The sequence below is a fragment of the Anopheles coluzzii genome, chromosome 3 (assembly GCF_943734685.1).
Source record: "Anopheles coluzzii chromosome 3, AcolN3, whole genome shotgun sequence".
Classification (NCBI taxonomy): Eukaryota; Metazoa; Arthropoda; class Insecta; order Diptera; family Culicidae; genus Anopheles; species Anopheles coluzzii.
Genome location: NC_064671.1, coordinates 72519968 through 72529180, shown reverse-complemented (window position 1 = coordinate 72529180; position 9213 = coordinate 72519968). Strand labels below are relative to the sequence as shown.

Sequence of the window (9213 nt, the reverse complement as noted above, 5' to 3'; positions counted from 1 at the left end):
AACATATAAAAAAAGAAGGATACAAATGGGTGAAAGATATCGCAGGATTCCTCTTCCGGTTGCAATTTGTGGAGCAATTTTTCGTATCCAGTTCCGTGGTTGTGTGTTGCTGGGCGAGCTTTCTTCGCGTTGGTGCAGTTTTAATGTGGCCTTGTTGTTGTTGTTGTTGTTGTTGTTTGGCTCATAACGAAGTCGTTGCGGATTTATGGTTATTATTGTGTGTTGATTGTTATCGTCAGCCGCAATAATTTGGAGGGCGGAAAGTACTGCTGGGTTGCACAATTGTGGTGTATTTGTTACAATAAGTGCTGTACAAAACAAAAACAACAACAAGCAATGATGTTTGTGATGGTCTTTGAGGTTTGTGGCGATTCTACACTGTGGGCGTTAAATTAGTGTAAGCTCTTGATTTAGCAAAACTGTATATAAAAAAGAAACGTAAGTTGAAATTAATGGAATGGAGGAAAAATACATCCTTATGAATTATGTTTTCCGTTCCTTAACTGTGTTTAACTAAGCACTTAATATGTAACAAAATCAAAATAATATGATCAGTAACAGATCAGGTAAAATATTCATTGGCTAATAATTGAATACTTTATTAAAATTGAATTAAAAATTGAAATACTTTATTTGATACAACATATTTAAATGCTTTCAGGTTTTCGCTAAGCATCCACTTCCTCTGAAGCACAATTTTATTAATTTTAGACTTCTTTTTGAAGCAGTGATGTGTTTTTTGGAATGCACCCAATACTTCGGTTATTGTTAGTCCGAGACTTCGAGACCGCACGAAATGTTAGATTTTGCCTACAATGATGCGCCCGGTGGTCCTCAATGGACACGTGCATTGGACCATTCGACTGGAGGATGCAAACACTCTGGGCGTGTTTAAGCGACGCATCTTCCGGACCATCTTTGGTGTGTTCGAGCATAGAATTTGAAGCAGCCGGATGAACCACTAGCTTTCTGAGCTGTACGACAAACCCAGCATCTTTACGGTGGCGAAGGCTGGCAGGATACGATAGCTGGGGCATGCCATGAGGATACCGGGCTCATGCCTGATCAAGCTAAGATGAAGATGTTTGACAGCGATCTCTATTTTGGCATGACGCACAGGAGAGGAAACTGAACTCGATGGCTGGATCAGACCTGGCGGAGATCGGGTGTCTACATGGATGGGAGGCTCCATCCAGGAACCGAACATCTTGGAGAATGATTGTAGATCGACAAACAGACCTTTGTTTTTAAGAATAGTACTCGGCAACAACATCTGGACAACTCTAGATGACTGCGATTCTGGACCACTCCGGTCGACTCTGACTTCGGATGTCTCTGACTTCGACTCTGACTCCGGACGATTTAGGACGACTCCAGACGGCTTCAGACGGCTCCGGATAATGTTGGTCGGATCTATCTTCCGGAATCGGTCCCTAAACGTTCGGAGTCGGATTGGATTGCCAAATATATCCATCACTAGTTTGACGATTTCTTATTATAAGCATATCTCATTACGAGCCGAGCGAGTCGTACAGTTTTTGAATCAAATAAAACAACAACAGAATAGATAAGTTTTTGTACTTCTTAATACTATGCAATGGCGTTACAAGTATCTTCAAGAAACTGATGAAAATGTCAGAAGCATTAAATACTAGCTGTTGAAGTTGTACAAACTGGAACAGTAGAAGAGGTTTAAAATGACCAAGTAAGATGAGGTGTTATTGAAGCCCAACTTTTTAATCACAAAAATAACTTATTCCTTATTAACAGTTTATGAAACAAAACGCCCTGAAGATGGAATAAACAACAAAAGTTTAGATTTCATATTTAACACAGATCAAATGAAGATAGCCAATGTGTGAGAAGCTTCTCAGGACCATAAAAATGAGAACGCATTAAACCACTTCTGATCTGATAACACTTGCTCATGAAACAATTCGTTTCTTCTGGTTTTAATGACTAATTATTAATTAAAACATCATCCACGGCGTGTGGAAATTCCCTTCTAAAGTCGCTTGTTAAAACAGGTTAAACCAAATGAAATTTTGCTAGCTAACCTTCCGGCGAGATTGAAACGGAATTTACCCTCGCTGCTTAACGATCTAGGATGATTAATAGTGATTTACGAGGCGGACGGTTTGTGCCCTGTAGGGCACTCTAGTCTCGTACTGCCGGCTCGGGCAATGCTAATTCCTACCAACTTGACCGTTTGTCCCTTTTTTCTCCTTAGGATCTATCGTCTACTCGAAATGCCGACCCGCAACCAGGTGAGAGGTGAGAGTGAAAAACAAAGCAACACAAACACACGCCTAATGAAAAGCTTGAAACTACAAAGCAGCGCCCCAAAGCGAGTGTTGCTGCAGCTAACGATCCACGAAAAGGACTGCGGCGATCGTCAACGCGACGGCAAACCGGACGCAACACAGAGCGCTCGATGAAAAAAAACAAGCAACTAAGCTAAATGTTAATCATGCTTTTTGGAATTATAATAATTTTCGGCTTCTTTGCGCCCGGCGCTGCGCTTCTCCGGATCAGTAAAACAAACTCCGTCTCCGCCGCATTCGTTTCCTTCGTCGGTTTTGGTGTCTCCGCGCGTCTGGCGCCTCCCGGGGTTGCTGCAGCCGGCAGCCCTTTATTTCGTCCTTTAAGGGGCAGGGTTCCCTCCTGCCGTGCCGGGAGGATCGAGCCAGCTCAAAAACGATGCGCTGGAGTTTAAAGATGGGTTGGAAAACGGTGTCAGTTGGCTCGCTGGACCATTAATTTGGGCCTTCGATCGTTTCGAGGGCAAACCGAGTGCCATTCTGGTCTGGTTTCGGTCGTGTTGCCTGCTTGTCATTCAGATTCGGATGGGCTTTGCTGCCCATTTAAGACGCTGAAAAGTTGTGCATAAAGAGAACCAGCGAAAGCGAGCAAAGGACGGGGCAGAAAGCTGGAGGGATGAGTGTGTATGTGTGTTTCGGCATTTGTTTGTTTTGTGCACCGCAGGTACCACGGAACGGGCCTTTCCTTTTCCACAGCGCATCCGGTTGGACGTATCCTTTTTGGCGTCTTACCTTTTTGCCGTGCGTTTGATTGTTGGCGGACTGGTGGTGCTTAATCAATTACACCGGTTCGAGGGAGTGATGTGGGCCTGGTTTTAAGGGGTGCTCGACTGCTCGAGGGCTCTAATTTTCCTGTCCGGAATGGTTTCGCGGCAAACTGCCGGACAGCTGTCGGCTGTTTTGAGCAGCAAAATCTGCCGCAGAGCGTGGAATGTGATTTAATTTGGGTGAGTTTTCGGTGAGCATCCTTAAACAAACAGGCCCTGTCGTTACCGGGGCTGCATCGTGTCGTCCCGTCGTCCGGGATGTCTCATTCCGTAACGAAGCGAACGTTCGACGGGTGTGCATGCTGTTTGGTGCAGCTTTTTTAACGCAACTGTTTCCCTTTACAGCCCATAAGTGGAACCACATTAACTTCAACAACGAGCAGCATTATATTGCAATTTGTTCTACCCAATATGGCATACGCTGCGGGGGAAATTGCGGGCAGATTATCATCGCTTAAACTCAACCGAGAATGTTGATTTAACAGAGAGCGAGAGCGTGCTGGTGCTGGTCGTGATCGTTACGATTCTAAGGCCATCATCACTCACCCCGCTGGGGTTTCAATCAAAACAACGGTTTGTTGTGGAAACACTTGGCACGGCGACCGCTTGGGTAGGACTTCCGCCCTGCCGGATGGTGTTACATTTCTTCGCGCCGTCTTTCGATAACCGTGGGTTTTGCTTCGAGTCATCAAAAATTTAAATGACTTCAGTGGCGCGGCTTCCATCCCAGGGGGAAGCACTGGCACTGTTGATGGTGGAAGTTTTTCTAATGAGTTTGGTGACTGTCCGGGGAACGTGGTCGTGGTGTGCCCGAAAACGGAAACCTGCCTCCCGCGTCTTTCGATGTCACTCGATCGTTCGTTATGACACTTTCGACCGCGTCCGAAGGCGCTCGAAGACGATAATGATGATGATAATTAGAAAGCCAGCTGTTTCGGAACAGCGTCCCGTGCGACTGTCTGTGTATTTATTCTTGCTGCCGAACGGAACGTTGTCTATTTTGTTTTTCTCTGGGGTCGGTGATGTTATGCTCTTTTGCTGTTCATTTCCTGTTTGGACGGTTTTTTTTTTCTCTCAAATATTGTTTTTCTTTTGACAATGCCGTTGTTGTGGAAATGCGAGTAAAAAAGCTGCAACATGGTATAACTATCGACAGTTTGGTAAGCAAAGCAACCTAATTGATGAGTGTGCAGTATGTGCAGGGCGATGCATTGTAGATTGTTGTCATTAGTTTTGGGCTAGAAGTTCCCGCGACTCTTAGCTGAAGCATATTTTTGGGAAGAGTCTAATGAGAATGATATTTTTCTCGCTTTTGAAATGCAAAGAAACGGATGTGAAAATGAGAATGAAAAGTCTGGCAAACGCATCAAGGTCAGAGTTGACGTTAACGATCAAGTTTCATGATAAATTTTCAGTTGATGATTCTTTTCACCTTCGGAGGGCTTGATTTAAAAATATCGCCCAACGAGGCCCCGAAGTGTTTGGTCGGAATTTGGCAATTGAAAATAATGAATTAAAATGAAACGCTGCTCCGCGCTTTTCATTCATTCAATTCAAATGTAATCAACTAATACCACAGCAAGAACAGTAAAAGTAAAAAAGAGCCCATTTGGTGCTTCAACAAGCACTTCCACTTCCGCATTCAATAATGCTTCCCCGCGCGGCAGTCCCGCGGGAAGTCCCCGTCCTCACGCTTTTGTGTCCCTGTCGTTCGTTATGATTTACTTATTCATAACAGAAGGGAAGCAAAATCGCACACACAAAAACACACATACACACACACATAGAGAATCGCAAAACCCACTCCGCCCACTGTCCAGCGCGGGCAGAAGTTTCAATTGAACTTTTCTGGTAACGCTTTTATGCTTCCTACCGTTCCTACCTTTGGAGGGGGATTTTGCCTCGCTGCTTTTTTGCTGCTCCTATTTTAATTTCGCCTTAGAAAAAGTTTGTCCATTAAGCGAAATAAAAGCATAAAAACACCTGCAGGAACCACACACCGGGCCCCAAAATGGGAGACAAGCGCATAGGAAAACGTGTCGCGTAGTCGCGTGATTTAATTTGGGGCTTAATTTAATCAAAATCGTCCACAGGCCCAGTCCACCCGTGGCGGTCGACCGGGCAGAAGGGGGACATGCTGTAGCAGCAGTGAACGATGGATGGATTTGTGTTTTTTCCCCTATTTTCGTTTGCGTTCTAATGCTGATAGGAACTTTTTTAAATCAGCAAAACGCTATCGGTGTTTGCGAAAGTTACGCTTTTTACGCGCACATTGAGAGAAATTGTAAAAAAGGGAAAAAAAATGGTCATGATTTGTATTTTTATATTTTAGCAAGACGAACAAATCTAATTGATTTGTTATGCAAAAACACGTCTGCAAAATGAAATCAAACTGTCCGGCCCGGTGTACGAACAGGGAACGTGAACGGTGGAGCAAAATACGGCACACCACCACCGAGCAGTAACAGAAGTTTTGCAGCAAAACAATATAAAAAAAACCCGAAACCAAAACGAAATGCTAACAGCACTGTCGCTTCATCTTAATCCCATTCGTTATGCATCATAACAATCATACTTTAACGACAGTTTCTGTTCGATTTTAAAGCCTTTTTTCTCTCCGATCGCGATCGGCGACTATTGGTGGCCGTCAGCGCCAATGGAACGTGCAAACCGGGTTGGCGTTGGTGAGCGTTCTGGCTTGGTACCTACCATTTCGAAGCGGCCACGATTGATGGGATTGCTGCGAGGAGATGCGCTCTTCTTTTTTTTTTGCTGCGGCAATAATCGGTGAAATGATAATACTTTTAATTTATTTTTATGTTTCTTATGGCTGCTACCTTTCCGGAGATGGAGCTTTTTGATGGAGACTCTGGAGACTCGCAAAGTTCGCATACGGTCGTGTGCAGTTGTGCGGGAACGTTTTACGAATGGTGCCGAGACAACGACTCACGAGTAGATGGTCGCTGGCCAGGAAGCGTTGAAGTCCACCAGTCGCAACATCTATAAACCGGTGGTTTTTATTGGCGATCGTCTTGCGGCCGGGCGCACAAGAATGCTTCTGATCAGATTATTCGTTCTAATCGTTTATTTATTCAATAAGAATAACTTTTGGTTTTACGGTTGTTTATTGGAAAATCGAACAGTAAGAAGGGGTTGCTCGTTGGTGGGGGAGATGGGGAGGGTAAAAGTTGAATGAACTGCGTTGGAACTGTGTTTTTGGAACGATTTTTTCCCTAGATGTGCATGTTTGGGGTTGCTTTGGAATGAACTTTAATATTTTAGATTTTTTTAGTTGCATAATTTTTCAAATGAGAGAATAACTGTTATTTAAAGAAACTAAACCATTGTTGAATTAATTTACTGAATTTAAGAAATTTGGCTGATAAAAATAAAAATAAAAACCAATCCTTGCCAACGGAAATAAATCTAGACGATCTATTGTAACCATTAGGTCGTTTTTGAAGAAGCATCAAATTACCAAAGCTCTATCAGAAGCACAAGCCTAACTGTAACATAGTTAGTACTGCATGACTCGTAGCCGTAGTAAAAGTACTAGACAGCCTAATATTTTCATTCGAATTGTTTGGTTGCAGATACAATTCCGGGAAATTTAAGATGTAAACCTGTAAAAAAACACAAAAAAAGATTCCAAATTCTATGAAATGTCTTCATTTGATATCCCATCAATGACACATACCATCTAAAAATAATTAAAATGGAAGTACGACTACATCCAAAATCACTCAGGCGACGGATCCGTCCATCACAAACGACGTCCGTACATCAAATGTCTTTTCTTCGTTTCAATCAATTCCCACCAATTTAATGTCCGTTGATTGACTACAAATCTCAACCAATCGTCCCGCACGCTGCTAATCCTTCCCACTGGACTAATAACTGTACCCCCGCTCGTCACTGTGTTACATTGTATATGCACCTTCTCTAATTGACAAGGAAAAGCTCTTTTCACTTTGCCCTTATTAGCCCGGATGCTGGATGGCTGAAAAGCTGATAAAAATCACACACACATACTGTCTACGTCGCACGCGGTACCTCCATCGCCGCTACCGACTCTCCAAAGCGGTGTCGTCTTCGGCGCAAAAGCCGCCCGATGGCAGTTATTTAAAATGAGCCGAGCAAGTGGTGACCCATTTCTTGCAAACGATCTTCCAATTAAATGAATTAATTTAATCCTTTTCAAATCCGACTCGGTCTCGGTGCCGTCTCATGGAACCGTCCTGCCGGGGCAAATGGCGACCGGGGAACGCACGCAAACTGTACGCCGACAAGCGATAAGGCGCTCGGTGCGCTTATCGTACTGTCGCATGTCCATCGTCTTTGGTATGTAATGGATCCGGGCTGCAAACGGCGAGGGTGGACATCCATCCTTGCCCGCCTTGTCGCAGACAGCAGTTTTCATCCACCCCGTGGCTTATCGTCAATAATTGAGACAGGAAATAGCAATGAGTGCGCTACGACGCAGCCACAGCCACGACGAAGACGTTATGAAGCTCGGCTAAGCAAATGATGATTCGAAAGTACGGGCGAAACTATTTCCCCTAGCGAGCGGGTTGGGTGGTGGGTTGACGGCAAACATCGTTTCCAAGTATCGGATTTGTGGTGGTTAGTTTTCCAAGTGTACCGTTTACTTTCGCAACCATTGAGAAGGATCATTTTACTGTACTGTGAGATGTTCCCCGAATGGTGGGGTGAGAAAACAGACGATTGCAAGGAAAGCTCGTCCTGTCGATATGGATACGTTGACGCTTCGACAAAGTTTTTGCGTGTTTGTGTGTGTGTGTTGGTGGACGCCAGGGGTTGGCCTAGTTTTCCTCCAGCCGTGCTTAAGCAGGCAGCAACCGCCCTGGGTGGACATCAACCGCCCGATGAGCGGGTTGATGGAAATTTAATATCACTTTCAGTTTAATGAAATTGTGTTAATGGGTTTCTCTGTTCGTAACGATCGAGAGGGAGAGAGAGAGAGAGAGAGAGATGTCTATAACTATAACTTAAATTTTCTTCTCAAGTGTACTCACAGGCACCCGTGCGGAGGGAAAAAAGGTCGGGCAGGAAAACTTTCAGCGCTCGGTGACAAAGTTTCAAGACCATTGAAGAAAGCAGACGTGCGCGCCCTCGCGATTATGGCCGGAACCCGGGTGGAAAGATATTTGCTGTTGCCCAGGGACGCAAACGATCGTTTCGTTTGGCAAGACGTGAAGCAATTTCCTTACAACTGCTCTCCCGGTTCGGTGTCTTTTGAAGCCTGGTGCGTGTGTCCCGGTGTGGGTTGTGTTGCAGTAAACAAGCGGCAAAAATGAACGGGATGGGACTGGGGCTGGGATTTGAGGGTGATTATGAGTCGGTCTCTTAATTGCGTTATCACAATTATAGGCTCCACCACGGTGACAGCCGTGCCACGGGGAGAGAGTTGTTCTTAAACGCATTGACACTTGACGGCAGACGACAAGTTACAAAGTAGCAAGATATTGATAGTAAATTTGAACTCGGAATGGGTGTTGGCTTAGTTGGAAGCGAGTACTTCGTGCTGGAGGTCGTTGATAACTGGATTATAGGTGATAATGTCCAGCTAAAGACTGCCCATTAAGTCGTCCCGCTGTATATCGGATCTTCTGTGAATCTTCGTGCTTCATAGCTACCTCACCCGTAGTTATTTCATCATAGATTCTTCTTTGAGTCCAACAGATTGCACCGAAGTGCAGTGCAGTGTATCAAATGTGTGCCATTTCTACCATACGGAAAAATGTCTTATCAAAGAAAACCTTGAAGTCATAACTTCTTCCTTGAAATTCCATTCCGTATCAACTCACCGGGACATGATCGTACCGGTTCGCGAAACGCCATTCGTTTGGATGGCAAAATAAAGCTGCCAACCTGTATGTTCAGTATGGCTTTCTCCCCCGCAAGCTTCTACCAGTATGATAAGCGATATGTTGCATTTTTCAGCAGAACATGTTTGCCTTTTAATGGTATGCAAGTTGTGCAGCGCAAAAGGAATGTCATATATAAGATATTTCGCTTCCTACTTCTGCAGCAACTGCAAGGAGCAAGATGAATTGTTAATAAAACTTCCTTCAGTAAGCAGCATTTGAAACGTTGAAAACATC

The 9213-nt window shown here is 44.4% G+C and overlaps 1 protein-coding gene across 1 annotated transcript in view; it reads left to right on the top strand.

Annotated features, from left to right (window-relative positions):
• The first annotated feature begins 2107 nt into the window (after positions 1 to 2107).
• The window catches only part of LOC125907350 (uncharacterized), a 150456-nt gene continuing 143350 nt past the window's right edge, over positions 2108 to 9213 (top strand). The window contains exons 1-2 of the mRNA XM_049608990.1: positions 2108 to 2136; positions 2231 to 2274. Coding sequence (XP_049464947.1) covers positions 2108 to 2136; positions 2231 to 2274 — 73 coding nt within the window. The remainder of the gene's footprint in view (positions 2137 to 2230; positions 2275 to 9213) is intronic.